The sequence below is a fragment of the Carex rostrata genome, chromosome 8, assembly GCF_964058835.1.
Source record: "Carex rostrata chromosome 8, lpCarRost1.2, whole genome shotgun sequence".
Taxonomy (NCBI): Eukaryota; Viridiplantae; Streptophyta; class Magnoliopsida; order Poales; family Cyperaceae; genus Carex; species Carex rostrata.
The window spans coordinates 798,027-813,943 of NC_135925.1; the positions used below are offsets into that span (position 1 = coordinate 798,027).

A 15,917-nucleotide genomic window follows, 5' to 3' on the forward strand; every position below is an offset into this window, starting at 1 on the left:
TGGGTGCAAGAGCAGAGAGGATGATTTTTTTTTCAAGCTTATATTTATTTTTTTGGTTGTGTGCAGGGTAATTCGATGAAAACAAGCTTATATTTATTTTTTTGGTTGTGTGTAGGGTAATTCGATGAAAACTAGCTCAATTTTTGTGGTTCTTATAATAGGTAGTTTAAAAGTTCTTATGCACAACACCAGAGGCATGATACCAAAAAACAGGAAATAAATCTGTTGTTGGAATAAAATGAACCTGTTATTTCAATTCCAACCCTCAAATATTTCCATGCGTGAATTTTAAAAAAAAAAAGTTTTCATACATGATTCTCAACAAAAATAACTGTTAAGATCGGAATAATAGATTCATCTTATTCCTGACAAATTTATTTTCCAAAAAACTTTGTGTAAAGATTTCATTTAATGAAATGAGTGGGAACTCTTCCACTTTTCTAGGAAAAAAAAAACAATTCCTTAAAGCCCAAATATACTAGATACAGTTCTTAATTTAAGTATACTGATCATCTCCATCTAATTAAAAGAAATATTACATCATTATTTCCCATGCATGTCGGTACAATGACAATTGTATTTGAAATGTACTGTTATGACTTATGAGTTTAAAAAGATGAACAAATAATGGTTCAGAATTGCTGTACACTTTCACAAATATATATGTTAATACACATTCATTGGATTTTTTTTTTAATTATTTGACCTCAAAAATTAAATTTGTTGATGGATTCTTTATTTTTAGATAACGAGTGTATCAAATTATTTATTCTTTATTTGTTGATAGACCTCTTTTATCAAATAAGTTTTCATTTTAACCACAGAGTCTTAATGTTTTTATAGTGGAGGATCAAATAAATTTTAATTTGACTGAAAATTGCACGTCATATCTAAATTAAAAAAATGTATTTATAATTGTATTATTTAAAAATTAAATAATATTTTAAAATCAAATAAATGTACCATAAAAACGAGATGCGTGCTAGAAATAGAATTACCTGTTAGGAGTTATACTTTTCTATTTAATTAAAACCAAATCAAACAATTTTTTTAAAGTGTCTTCTTCAAAAGATTGTAACCCAAGATCTTACACTACACTCTTTTTAAATCTATATTTTTAAGTCATGTTTGGTTACTACTTAATTTATGAAAGATTAAGTTGCCTCATCCATCTTATTACTTTTGTATTACATCTCATTTGATAATTTAAGTCACAATTTAAATTAATCTCTATATATAACAGTGAGTCTAATATTAAATTTGAGACGAGCTAATTTGTCTGAAGAGCTGATTCATCTTGGTTATGTTTGATTGTAGGTTAAAGTTGCGATGGCATAAGTTGCTTATTACAAATTATGAGGTATAAAATATATATCCTTGTTTGGTTCTGGGTTAAAGTTAAATCATGGGTTAAATCAAGTGGGTTAATTTAGGAGGAGAGACGCAGCATGGGATATACAATTTGAATAGGTGGATTAATTTATGACAATATAAGTGATTTTTTATGCTATACTATTCCATCACATTTTAAGTGTAAAAAAAAATACTTGTTCATGATTTATACCACAATTAAACATGAATCTTGCTTTTTACACCTCGTTTTACAGTTTAAAATGTGAAATAAAAGCCACAATTAAACATGGCCTCAGCCCTCAGGTACTTTACTTTTGAGCTAATAATGCTTAAGAAAAGCTTGGCGAATCGCTCTGGCACCTTGTTTCCTCGAGTCAGGGAGCAACTTGAATTGGTTTCTGTTCTCTGGCAGAAAAAACACAATGATTGGCGCCTCAGCCTCACCAATTTTTTTTTGGCCAGTACATTAGTACGTTACGATTTATTAGTGGGTCATTACACGGTGAATAAAGCCGCTTCTTAGCCACGTGCTGAGATTCAGAAATCAGAAGCAAGCTTACATAAATAAAAGAGGTATACAGACTACAGACTACAGATAAGTGCAACAGTAACGTACGATTAAACGGCTAGTACAGTACACGCATTTTGCTAGCCGGAATCTTCGCAATTCTTTTTTGTTACCTCTCCGGATCCTAATAATAATTAATAAAAACAAAAGCATGATCCTGCTTTGACCAAATTAGCTAGGGATTTATTTTTTAAACTGTAAGGGTTATTGTTTGAGAATTTTTTTACCAATAATATTTTTCATTTAATAAATTTGAAAACTTCATGTTTATTTTCTGAAATCATAAGTGCACTAATGAATACGCACGCATGCTTTCATTCAGAACGAAATGTGAATGCACAAATTATGTTTGTATAAGAATTTTTTAATACAGGCACCTTTTACGCAATAAGTATTTCTATTTATTTGTTTCTTTTATTTTTAGATACAGCCATATGTATGAGTATGTCTCTGGAGCTTGCATCTATCCTGCCGAGGAAAAGCTGCCCAAAATAAAAATAAAAATGAAGATAGCATAATCGTAACCGTAATTATCTGATCACACGGTCCCTACCGAAAGACACAACCCCTACCATAATACCATTTGAATGAAATTCTAGAGCGCGGAGACACACTTGGTGCCCCGGGCCCATGTTGCAGAGCATCTCTCCCTGATCCCTCCCGATGAAAAAGTAATTTAAGATGAAGCGCCAGGCCTCCAAGGCTCCAACCAATTATCAATTATCATTGGGGCCCGACCCGTTACAAAAGTTACTTAACGTTAACTTAACCAGTAAATAATTACCTATTAGTTGTCCCCTTTAATGCAGTCTTCTTCCACTCTTCCCATTTTGTTAAATGTTATTTCAAAAACCAGCCTCGAACATATCAAAGGAGGGAAACCAATTAACCAAACCACTCCCGTCCAAAAACCCTCCCCCCCTCAAGATTCCTCATTCCTCTCCTTTCTCTGCCTCACCACTCACACTCACACAGTCCCACTAACTATGCTCCTCTCTCCATGAGCGAGCAAGCAGCTCTCTTCTTACTTCTTTCTCACATTTGCCATTTCTAATATTAACCTTCTCACAGTCACAGCAACAGCATGATTCCTTTGCAACTATGTCTCTGTCTACACCTTCTTGTTCTCTTCCCCTACCTGCTATACGCCGCCACTCCGCCAGGGAACCAGACGCGTGGCGTTCAGTCAGAGATCGACGCTCTCACTGCGTTCAGACAGACACTGCACGACCCGGCGGCGGCGTTATCCACGTGGGACCCATCTGATACCTCCGCCCCTTGCTCCTGGCGAGGTATCGCCTGCTCCGGCGGTCGCGTGGTGCAGCTCATTCTCCCTCGACTCCGCCTCTCAGGTCCCATTTCCGATCGCATTTCCGACCTCTCTTACCTTCAAAAGATAAGTCTTCGATCTAACTCCTTCTCTGGACCCCTTCCGGCTTCTCTGTCCCGCCTCCCTCGCCTCAGATCAATTTTTCTCCAGTTCAACTCCCTCTCCGGTCCTATCCCATCCTCCCTCCTCTCAAACATCACCACTCTTCAGATTTTTGACGCCTCCAGTAACATGCTTACTGGACCCGTCCCTTCTTCCTTGCCCCCTTATCTCCGCTACCTCGACCTTTCATCCAACACCTTCACTGGACAGATTCCCTCCAACCTTTCCAGTTCTGCTTCAGGCCTCCAGTTCCTAAACCTCTCCTTTAACAGGCTGCGTGGCACCATTCCACCATCTCTAGGATTGCTCAAAGACCTCCATTACCTCTGGCTGGATTGGAACATTCTAGAAGGCACCATACCGGCTGCCATTGCCAACTGCACTTCTCTGTTCCACCTCAGCTTACAAGGGAATAAGCTGAGAGGCATTCTCCCAGCCGCAATTCCCTCTATTCCCTCTCTACAAGTGCTCACTCTTAGCCATAACCAGTTCTCAGGCTCTATACCAGATACCATATTCCGCACAGAGACAAATTCTTCTCTACGTATTGTGCAGCTCGCCTACAATGCCTTCACTGAGTTGCCGACAGTTGCCTCTGTTAGTTCGACACTTCAGGTTCTTGATTTCCAGGAAAATAAACTGTCTGGCCCCTTTCCCACATGGTTAACTCGCGGTTCTGGGCTCACTATCTTTGATATCTCTGGAAACAACTTCTCAGGTCCTATTTCACCACAAGTGGGGCAGTTAAGCGCACTACAAGAGCTCCGGCTGGGGCAAAATTCCTTCTCTGGTTCAATCCCAGCTGAAATTGCAAGATGTGGTGCTCTTCAAACTCTCGATCTTGAACAGAACCACCTCTCTGGCGAGATACCCGTGGCTATTGGGAGTTTAAATTCTCTCAGAAATATATATCTAAGGGAGAATGATTTGTCGGGTAATATTCCAGCTAGCTTAGGCAATCTCTCCAAGCTGGAGACTCTGTCGCTTGCTCACAACCACCTCACCGGTTTTTTAACTGACGATTTGTCCCGGCTTGCTAACCTGACATTTTTAGATGTCAGTGATAACAAACTTAATGGTAGCATACCCTCTAGCATTGGAAACCTTTTGGCTTTACAAACTTTGAATTTGAGTAGTAACAGCTTCTCTGGCCAAATTCCGGCATCAATTGGTTCTCTCATAAATTTGCGGGCTCTGGATCTTGCTAACCAGAAAAACCTATCTGGAAACCTTCCTGCAGAGATTTTCGGCTTGCCAAACCTACAATACGTGTCACTTGCCGGTAACTCATTTTCCGGTGACTTGCCAGAGGGATTCAGTAGCCTCTGGAGCTTGCGGCAGCTCAACCTAACAGCAAATTCCTTCTCAGGCTCAATTCCCGTTACTTATGGCTACCTTGAGTTTCTTTCAGTTCTCTCTCTTTCCCATAACCGTATTGCCGGTGAAATCCCACCGGAGCTGGCCAATTGTTCCAACCTTACTGTACTTGAGTTAAGAGAAAATAGGCTATCAGGCTCCCTCCCATCAGACCTCTCTCGCCTAGCCGATTTAGAGGTGCTTGACCTGGGGAAAAATGCCTTTTCAGGTGAAATACCACCGGAAATCTCCAATTGCTCATCACTCGTTGTGCTTAAACTTGATGGCAACCATATAACAGGACAAATACCATCATCTCTCTCTAATCTGTCAAAATTGCAAACCCTCGACCTCGCCTCAAACAACCTGACAGGTTCCATTCCATCTGCACTAGCTCAAATCCCAGGCTTAACCTATTTTAATGTGTCAAACAATGAACTTAGCGGTGAAATTCCAGCAATAGTCGGGTCCCGGTTCGGGGCTCCATCAGATTTTACGGGAAACCCAAACCTCTGTGGCTCCCCACTTAAGACCGAGTGTGGTGACTCTAAGAAGCGGCACAGAAGAAAGAAAATATTGCGTTTAGTTCTTTTTATTGGCGTGGCAGCAGCTGCATTACTCCTTATACTTTCCCTATGTTGCTGCTGTGCATTTACACTACTAAGATGGAGGCGTCGGTTCCTGGACAACCGCAATGGGGTGAAGAAGCGGCGGAGCCCAGGAAGGGGTAGCGGGTCCAGCAGTGGCACAGAAGCTGGTACTTTGCCACCTAAGCTGTGTATGTTCAACAACCGGATAACCTATGCCGATACGCAAGAGGCGACGCGGCAGTTTGATGAGGAAAATGTGCAGAGCAGGGGCCGGCACGGGCTGGTTTTCAAAGCATGCTACTCTGATGGAACTGTTCTATCTATTCTTAGGCTTCCTTCCACCTCAGCGGATGGTGCTGTCGTGATTGAAGAGGGGGCATTTAGAAAAGAAGCTGAGTCACTAGGGAAAGTGAAGCATCGTAACCTGACTGTGCTCCGCGGATACTATGCAGGGCCCCCTCCAGATGTCAGATTGCTGGTATATGACTACATGCCAAATGGCAACCTCGCTACCTTGCTCCAGGAAGCGTCACACCAGGATGGCCATATCCTCAATTGGCCAATGCGCCACCTGATTGCCCTTGGTGTTGCCCGGGGTCTTGCCTTTTTACATCAGTCTGGGGTAATTCATGGGGATGTCAAGCCTCCAAATATTTTATTTGATGCAGATTTTGAGCCCCACTTGTCAGACTTTGGCCTTGAGCCGATGGTAGTTACTGCTGGGGCTGCTGCGGCGGCTGCGGCAGCATCCACATCATCAACACCTGTTGGATCATTGGGATATGTTGCTCCTGATGCAGCTGTGGCAGGACAAGCCACTAAGGAAGGCGATGTGTACAGTTTTGGAATTGTGCTATTGGAGCTGTTAACTGGTCGGCGACCTGGTATGTTCGAAGGTGAAGAGGAGGATATAGTGAAGTGGGTGAAGCGGCAGTTGCAGAGAGGGCAAGTTTCTGAATTATTGGAGCCGGGTTTGCTCGAGCTGGACCCGGAATCGCCTGAGTGGGAGGAATTCCTGCTTGGTGTGAAAGTAGGTTTGTTGTGCACTGCACCTGATCCGCTAGATCGGCCGGCCATGACAGATGTTGTGTTCATGCTGGAAGGCTGCCGCGTGGGGCCGGATATACCTTCCTCTGCTGACCCCACCTCCCACCATTCACCCGCTTGAAAAATAAGTTCTCATGTTCAGAAGCCTGACTAGTGACTATTGTTGTTAATTTCTCAGAAAATTCTTTCAGTTGGAAAGCTAGATTTTTACTAATTTTCAATTTATCATTCATTTTCCTTTACCAAACCCCTTATTCTGTGAGAAATGAAGTCTCGTTCTGTCCCTGGAAAAAAGAGAAACGCACAAATACACAATTAGTTGACACCTTGATAGAGGCGCCGGGCCCACAGCCTGAAAAACGGGGACATAGTGCGTGGTCAAATTGACTACTTTGGAGCCCACGAAAGTTCGATCTTTTCCCGCTAAAAGTAGCCGTTGGAAAGAATCAAAGGTGGCTGTCTTTTTACGCGGGTATAGCGGACGGGGTGGGGTGGGGTTGTTCTGAGTTACTCTGCGCGATAAAAAAGGCTTTAATTATCTTTTTTTGGCAAGTGGAGGGAGGTCAGGAGGTGGTCCTGGTACAGTCATTTTGCCACGTGGAGTTTATCTCTGTCTGATCCAATCTCAACGGCTACTAATCTTGTTCTTATTATGGAAGAAGGATTTGTATTCTAATTCTGTATATTTGATTGGAAAGGGGCTTGCAATGCCAATGATTTAAATGAAGTGAAAGTTGGACCATTTTTTTATTTGTTTGGTTGCCCCTCTATCATTACTCATTAGGCTTATAAATATATGTGTTTTGTATTGTTCTGTACACATTATTTGTTTGCCTTTGAGATTGCCAATAGAATCAAGGGCACGCAGGTGACCGTTTGATCAAAGACAATGAAAAAATGTATATATAGGAACAAGGTTTTTTGTCAGGTTATGATTTTGTTCTGCCTGATTTGGAGTTGACAACATAACATGGCTCCAAGATATAAATAATACAATGACAAGTTTCCAAATAATCAGACGATCATAGACACTTAATCAACTTCAGTCAAAATTCCTTTTTCTTGACAGATATTTGTAAAGATAAATATAATAAACGATTGTGTTTTATTGTTAAATACGCAAATTATTTGATATTTGTACTAGAACCTAATATACAGTTTCAAGTATCATGGCTGGTGGGTAGGATGAAAAATCATAAATTGGATGAAAAACCATATAGTGTAACAGGAGGACCACTTTGTTGGAGGTGGGAGAGTATGCTGTGCTTCTCTTTAGGCAATCTATAGATTTATAGAAACAATATTTATTTGAGTAGACCTAATTAATTATATTACTTAAAGAATCTTACTAATCATATTATTATCTTAGTGATACAATACACTGGGCACGAAAAAATTTACCATGTCAGGTTGGATGTCCTGAAGAACTGAAGTAAAATTAGTTGTCAGGGGCATTTTGGTCACAGTATGAAGCTGCTCAAGCTAGTTTCATTTGAAGGTTGATGCTTTTTTCCACTGGGAGGCTTGGATTTTGGTTTTTAAGGTTTTTAGGAGTCTTTCTAGATCATCAGATAAAAGGGAAAGTACCGGGTCTAAGTTGCATCTGATCTGGTCATGCTCAGTTTGGTACTGATTCAGGAATGTTTACAATCCAGGTTTAGATTTGTGGATTTCTGTAATCTGGTTAGGCAATATTTTAAATTTAGGTGTCTTAGGGTGCTGATTGCTTGTCAAAGGGGATGTGACTTGGATATCGGTCAATACCGATCTGTACTGTTGTGGTACCAGTTGTTTTAGCTGTATTTAATTGCATTTTTCTCTAAATTATACAGATGTCTTGTTTATGAAAGCTAAATGATGTTGTTGCTGAGAAAAGATTTAAATATTTCATTGTGCATGAATGTGAGCACATTTAATATATGAACAAAATGGCAAAACGAGTACTGTTATATATGTCTGGATTTCCAGGTTGTCACCTTCTATTATTTTTCTCCTGCTTGATCGATTCTGAGAAGAGTATGGGCAAATTATGTTCACTGGTAAACCAGCTGCAGTAAAAAGTTCTCCTTGTACATGTAGTATCATGTTTCATTGTGCCACTTGCAATAAAAATATCATTTTTTCTCTTAGATCTAATCTTATCTACTGTATGCCATTTGTAGTGGTGGCATTTATCAAACCAATTCCACCCAACCACATATTCTAGTAGTATAGTTAATATTATAAAAAAAAATGAGAGATTAATGAGAGAGTTAAATGCTATTTAGCGAGAATAAATGTGTAAAAAGTTCCTATGAATTTATATATCGGTGTCTTTTGGATTTGGATGTAAGAGAGTAAGAAAGAGTTTCTTAAAAAAAAAAAAAAAAGTGTTCTCTATTTCACTATTAAATTTGTCTCAAATATTATATCGATCTTAATAGATCTAATGTGGAATGAACAAGGAGAAAATCAAGGTACCAAAAGTAATACCTTAATAGATCAAATATTAAATCGATCTCAATAGATCTATTTTTCTAGGGTGTTCTTAAGTTTACCAATTTCTTTGGTGAACTAAAGTCTAAAATCTGTTAAATTGGCTTCAAATGACGAATTCAAACCGTTCAAATCCACCTATCTTATGAGTGTTGCGTCTACATGTGAAAATTTTAAACATTCGAATTAATTTAGTATAAAGTCAAGCGGTCAAAAAACGTTCAAATATGAATGCATCAAAATTAATTTATTAAGTTTCAAATTTTGACCGCTTGATTTTATACTAAATTAATTCGAATGTTTAAAATTTTTACATGTAGACGTATCACTCAAAAAATAGGCGGGTCTCAATAGTTCGGATTCTTAATTTGAAGCCGATTTGACAGATTTTAGACTTGAGTTCATGAACTTAAGAACACCCTAGTTCTTCATTATGCATGTAATACCTTTTCTTGCTTTTTTTAATAAAATTATGCTAGCATACTTATAAATAAAAATAGAAACAATTTCAAGTCCTTATATTAGAGCATTTGATCAAGATTTATGAAATATATAAAAATAATATTTTTGTTGATTGAGATCACATAATGAATATTTCTAACAAAAGTATGTACCAAACGGTTGGTAGCTCATCTGATCAGAGTGTATTATCATAAATTTTAGATCACAAAGGAGCCTCAGATCAGAGCATGCATTAACTTTATATGATTTGTGGGCTTTTTTAGTAAAAAAAAAAAAGAATTCAAAAATATTGAGACAATTTAAGTTGAAAAAAAAAAAGCACAATGTGACATGTCATTGCTGGATTAAGGGACACTAATGGGCCATATTACTGCTGCCCAGCAAATGCTTCACAAGTTGGAGCTGTGATCATGTGACACAGTCACAAACCAACAAAAAATCTCCATAACTTCACCATTTACAGCAGTAAAATTTTTACATCTTACCACCAAATCATGTAAAAATCTAACATTTAAGGAATAATACTCAAGAGAATGCAGATATAAAGGGAGCTGGCTGCTACTGTTCCTCGTGGATTATAACTGCAGCCTGATGTGGAAAAGGGAGGATGAAATAAATACACATGAGTTGTTTGGTATAAATTGAAGGCACCAACAAGCATGCATAAATTTCACCATAAATATATACCCTTGCTTCATGGAGATGCTTCCCTCCATATCCTAAGTATGGCGCGTGCCTAATTGGCTTAATAAATATATGCATCTCCTTAATTGTATGACATCCATTGAAAGATAGTAATGATGTCGCCAGAATTAAAGCCAAGGTTAATTAACAGTTATTACTTTTAACTAGCCAAGAAAAAAATGGACTGACTTGACTAATATGATGTACTTGACCAATTGTTTTTTTCACGTGACATGACTAAGACGGTAGAGGACAATCATGACACGCGAATGGTCACGCCATGTATAATAATTATTTTTTTTCCATATTTTAATTTAGTTCATAGAAAAATTTAAAAACTAAGAGCATATTGCAAAATAAATTAAAATAAAGAAAAAAAATGTTGCAAAATTAATCACGTGACATGACCAGATCAATTTGTGTGACGTGTCATGGTGTGCCATTTTTTTATCAGAGAGAGACACATCACGCGACACGCGTGTCATGTCACATGATCAATATACATGACGTACTTGTAACTTGCCGTGACAAAACCAGTAACGACGTGATTAATTTTCTTGACTGGTTTTAACTAATAATGTGGAAAGTTATCATTGGCAATTCAGATATTTAAGCTGTATGAACTGTAAACACTGGTTCAAACTCTACCCTGGTTTAGATCTTTCTTACATAATGAATAATAGGAATCTTTGTTTTTCTTAAAAATATCAACTAATATGCCAACTAAAAATTTAACTGAGTATTGCCTGAAGGAGATAAAGATATGGATACATATGCTATGCTGGTCAGGAACTCACCATACATACATTGCTAATAGTGCCTGAAGACCATAACCAATTGCAGATGGTCAGATGGGGGTGTTATACCGGCCCAGGGAAGAAGCCTATATGACCATGTAGTGACGACCAATGAAGGCCCAGTGGGTTAATAAAACAAAGGCAATATATTGAATAAATTTGTGGTTTTTGAATTATAGAAGGGCAAATGTAATATTATGATTTTTTTTTTTTATCTTTTACGATATTATATATCACATGTGTTTAATATAATATATTGAAAAAATTACCACAACCATTACCACCACTCTTCCGTAAGAGCTTGAATTGTCAGATATCCTCAAACCAGCTTTACAGAAAAATCCTGTTTTTTAGTTGTATCAATGAAAATACCTATTATAGCAAAATATCACAGCAAGGGTAAGAAAACACTTGTTTCCAGAAGAAAATTAGCATGCCTGGAACAAGCTAATTTAAGTAATCTCAATAGATACATCTCAAAAGTGCCATCTTATGTACCTTTATTGAGCAAAAATAGACCTCTACCAGAAGTACAGACACAACCAACATGTAGAAAAGTACAAAACAAACAGTACAGAAGTACAGCTAGTAGAAACCTTAAAATCGGCCACCTCAAGAATTTAAGAGAGCATAGAACAGTATTTTAACAACCGTATCCTTAAATCATCTCAAACTGAACTAGTCAGCTCTTGACTGGCCGGCACGAGAAGAGAGAATAATACCGACAATGAGCCCGTAGAGTGCAAGTGCCTCAGCAAAGATGAGGATAAGAATCATTCCAACAAAAAGCTTAGGCTGCTGTGCGTTGGCCCTGTAAAAATGAGCACCAGACAATATTAATACATGTGTTTAGGTAATTTTAATACATAAGATGATAAGAAGCAAATAGAGAGAGAGAGAGAGAGAGAGAGAGAGAATCATATGTATAGTAGAGTTAGGCTGGGGTGCTATGGATAGCATAGAGGCCTCTATGCTACGGCTCAATATTCGAGTTTTCAAAATCCAAACGGTCGATCCGAACCGTTCATCTTATTCTCCATATTAATATCTGCTTGGAGACCAAATTTTACATTTTTCTGAATTTTTTTACTATTTATTAAGTATTTTACAAAATTGTTGATCCAACGGTGGCTGCACAAAACAGTAAAACCGTTGGATTAGCGATTTTCAAAGTGGCTTAATAAATAGTAAAAAAATTCAGAAAATTATAAAATTTGGTCTCCAAACAGATATTAATATGGAGAATAAGATGAACGGTTCGGATCGACCGTTTGGATTTTGAAAACTCGAATATTGAGCCGTAGCACGGGAGGCCACTATGCTATCCATAGCACCTCAGCCTAACTCTGTATAGTACAGGATGGGATATATGACCAATGCAGCTCTATTTCAAAGATGAAACAAAAAATATCTTTTTATTATTGGGACAGATAAATTTATCACCTGAATCTTTTCTAGTTCTAAATTATAAGTGAGGCTATGGTAATATGCATATTACACAACGGCCCACACTATGGGCCCATATCTTCATTTTTAAAGTTCAAACAGTCGATCTGAACTGTTCAACATGATCCACATATGGAAATGTATTTGTAGACCGAATTTCATATTTTTTAGAATTTCTTTACTATTTTTTAGATAGGTAGAAAATCACTTGATTTGAAAATTCTAGACCATCCAAAAGAAGCGACTTTTTACCTATCTAAAAAATAGTAAAGAAATTAAAAAAAATATAAAATTTCCTCTACAAGTATATTTTGATATGAAGATTATGCTTAACAGTTTGAATCGGCTGTTTGAAGGATCCATAGCACGGGTCAATCCGTAATATGCATATTACCATAGCCTCCTCACTCTCTAAATTATACCTATGCAAATTTTTATGTGGAACAGTACCACTTTAAAGTACTATCAATAGCAGCCCGGTACCATACTGAAGGAACAAAGAGAATGAAAATCTTTATCTAGATTGTAACCCTATGCTATCCCAATATCATATTTATTACTGTATCTGCATAGGATACAAGTTGGATATGGATATGCATCTAATATGTGCTCAGTATGTATCACATAGCTAGTGAATCTGATTATTTTAATGAATTTGGCTCACTCATACGGTCTCCTATACACTTGGATATGTCTGGATACACCATCTTGAGGCAAGGATATTGGAAAATATTTATAGTAGGATATGATAAAAGATAGAAACTAGGCGAGACTCGGCACATCTTTATATTAGCAGCTCAGTTTTCGAAACCCAGGCTTTGGGGAAAAAAAAAGAAAAAAAAAACATATTTCTAGTCTTTCTTTGTCGTATCTGTATCATCTTTTTCCTTATTGAATAAAAAATAGTGAGTCATGTCACACTTATCCGTGTGTGGTGCATCCCTCTCTCACTAAATTTCTATGTAATTATTTTTTTATATCCTAGCAACCTGCACTAATGCTCATTTTCTAAATGAAAACGTATCTCAAGACTTTTGCAGCCTGCACCATTTTAATGAAAATATATTGCACATCCCATCCTCTGCCCCTGTTAAAAATGCTTGTGCAAATACTCAGTAGGAGTATAATTTTTTAGTGTAGTTAGGTCAAAGTGTCAAGTTACTGTATCTATCATATACAGTAAAACTCATATCCATATCCACATACATGCAGCAAAAATGTAATACGTTTAACAAAGAACAAGCTAGCTAGGAAACATGCCTCACAGAAAACAAGTCAACAAAAATAATATATATATCGGAACTCAGTCAACTAGAAGAGTATCAGTAGTACCTGACGCCAGCGTCACCAACAATGCCGATGGCCATGCCAGCCGAAAGGCCAGCAAGACCACAAGCAAGGCCAGAGGAGAGGTGAGCATAGCCATCAAAGAGGTAGTAAGATTTGGCCTTGGGGTTGATGCCGGTACTGATGATAACAGCAATAATGAGACCGTAAATGCCGAGGACACCAGCCATGACCACCGGTACAATTGACTTCATCACCAGCTCAGGTCTCATCACTCCCATCGATGCCACTCCCACACCACTCTTTGCTGTCCCGTAGGCAGCTCCCATGCCTACATTTAAGAAAAAATATATATGTGTGGAGTGACTAATAGGTTCTCAAGTTAACGTTACTTAATTTAAAAGGCGAGCAAAGGGAAATAAGAGGAAGAGTAATAAAAAATTCAGATGAATTAAATTTGCAGGCTTGAAACTCATAAACAAAAACTTGCTGTTACAAGATGAGTAGCAAAACTGCGGGGCTCCAAGAAAAAATATAAGGAAGTAAATCAGAAAGAAAGAGCCAATTAACAGATTTCACAAGTGTCGCATGGATGCCATTAGAAACATTCTACATAAGAACAAAAAAAAAAACATAAGCTCAAACTTGATAGTTGTAACCTGCTGTGCACAAGAGAGGTCTGGTATGCCGTTGCAAATCTGGTGGTACAGTACCAGTATGAGGTACAGTAATACTCAATTCAATGAATCATTCTTTTTTCAAGTGTAAGATACGACATCTAGCCTTACTCAGTAATCCCACAAAGAAAAGCAGCAATTATTGTAATTATTAGAATATTCAGTTAATATTTTCTGCAGTTAAATATTTGCATGTGCTATTTCTAAATATTGTGCTATTGAATAAGCAACCTATGAATGGTTTCTTTATATATTGATCTAAGATACGACATCTAGCCTTACTCAGGAATCCCACAAAGAAAAGCAGCAATTATTGTAATTATTAGAATATTCAGTTAATATTTTCTGCAGTTAAATATTTGCATGTGCTATTTCTAAATATTGTGCTATTGAATAAGCAACCTATGAATGGTTTCTTTATATATTGATCTATTCTAAGAATTTTCTTTTCTATTTCTGGTACTATGCATTTTCCTTTTAAACTTGCTGAACTTGATTTCATCACACGTTTTACATTATCATTCATACAGAGGCAGTTATATAAGAATTCTCTTGGAACCACAATTAGATTTGAGAGTGTAGGATATAACAAAACAAGCTATTATTCAATTTAAAACATATTAGATTGCTATTCCTTATCCCTATCAGAATTTTCAAAGTATCCATAAAAATATACATTCAATTTCAACAATAATTTTTTTTAATGTTAGCTAGTCCTATTTGGCTGGAATACTGGAAAAGTGCTTGTCGTAGACATAGTTCTCAGATCAATTCCAACATTAAGATAAAACTATGTGAGAGTTATCAAACAAATAAAGTAGCGGCTATAATTTTAAATATATATAAATGATCTTAATGTAAACCATCAATAAATTCCAAATCCATAGATTTTTGAATTAAATCTAGGAGGTATGAAAAAGTCAGACTAGAATCACAATCAAGGATCAATCCCTGAAAATTGGCATTGCCTGCTCGAATCAGAAACAGAAACAGCCTCATAAAAATCGGATCAATCGTCTAATTGCAGATTTGATTGCGAAAGACAAGCTAAGGTAGCGAACTCACATGAGAAAACGAGCGCAGCAGCAGCTCCAAGGAATCCGAAGAAAGGCGCAGTCTCATCACCGCTGAAAGTAGAAGACATCTTCGCCGGAGCAGATGGGACGGTGATCGTCGCCTGATTGGATCGGATCGGAAGTCGTAAGATGGAGAAGGGAGAATCAATCAAACTCTCTTCAGATCCCGATTTTTTTCATTGTGACGTTGATTTATAGGCGCTTCCCAATCTGGGCTCTGGTTTGATCGTGTCAATCAATGTACGAAAAAGCCCGGCCCGTATACACAGCGGGTAAATATATTGACAAAGTAGTTTTTACTTGATGCAGCGGATAAGTCATATACAAACCTGTTCGTAAATTGCTCATAACTCGCTCATTAAAAATTCACTTAAAAGTCACTGACCAAGGTAATTAGCAGGAATACTAATTACCGCGATAAGGTTAGTATGTGGATTAAAAGATGGTTAAGTTTTACAAACCACCTGACACGAGATGTCATTTTAATCACATAGATACATGTTCTAGGAACATGGTATTTGACAGACCCCGAATGAAACATTAAATAGAATTGTGTTCGTGTCATTTATGTTTTCATTCAGTGTCAAGTTCTACAGTATGAGGTATTCATCTTTCCTACTAAGAAATGTATATGTGTGATTGTTATCAAACGCTGTCGGTAAAATGC

General features: G+C 37.5%; 2 protein-coding genes across 2 annotated transcripts; one reads left to right on the forward strand and one right to left on the reverse strand.

The window, feature by feature from the left end:
- Positions 1–2,765: 2,765 nt before the first annotated feature.
- Positions 2,766–6,593, forward strand: LOC144557854 (putative inactive leucine-rich repeat receptor kinase XIAO). Its single transcript, XM_078306478.1, has one exon. The coding sequence runs from the start codon at positions 3,006–3,008 to the stop codon at positions 6,465–6,467; it is 3,462 nt and encodes a 1,153-aa protein (XP_078162604.1). The 5' UTR covers positions 2,766–3,005; the 3' UTR covers positions 6,468–6,593.
- A 4,500-nt stretch (positions 6,594–11,093) lies between these two features.
- On the reverse strand, positions 11,094–15,457 carry LOC144557752 (V-type proton ATPase 16 kDa proteolipid subunit). The gene is made up of 3 exons (XM_078306326.1): positions 15,240–15,457; positions 13,543–13,828; positions 11,094–11,575 (listed from the first exon to the last, which is right to left on the reverse strand). The coding sequence occupies exons 1-3, from the start codon at positions 15,316–15,318 to the stop codon at positions 11,443–11,445; spliced, it is 498 nt and encodes a 165-aa protein (XP_078162452.1). The 5' UTR covers positions 15,319–15,457; the 3' UTR covers positions 11,094–11,442.
- Positions 15,458–15,917: the final 460 nt, after the last annotated feature.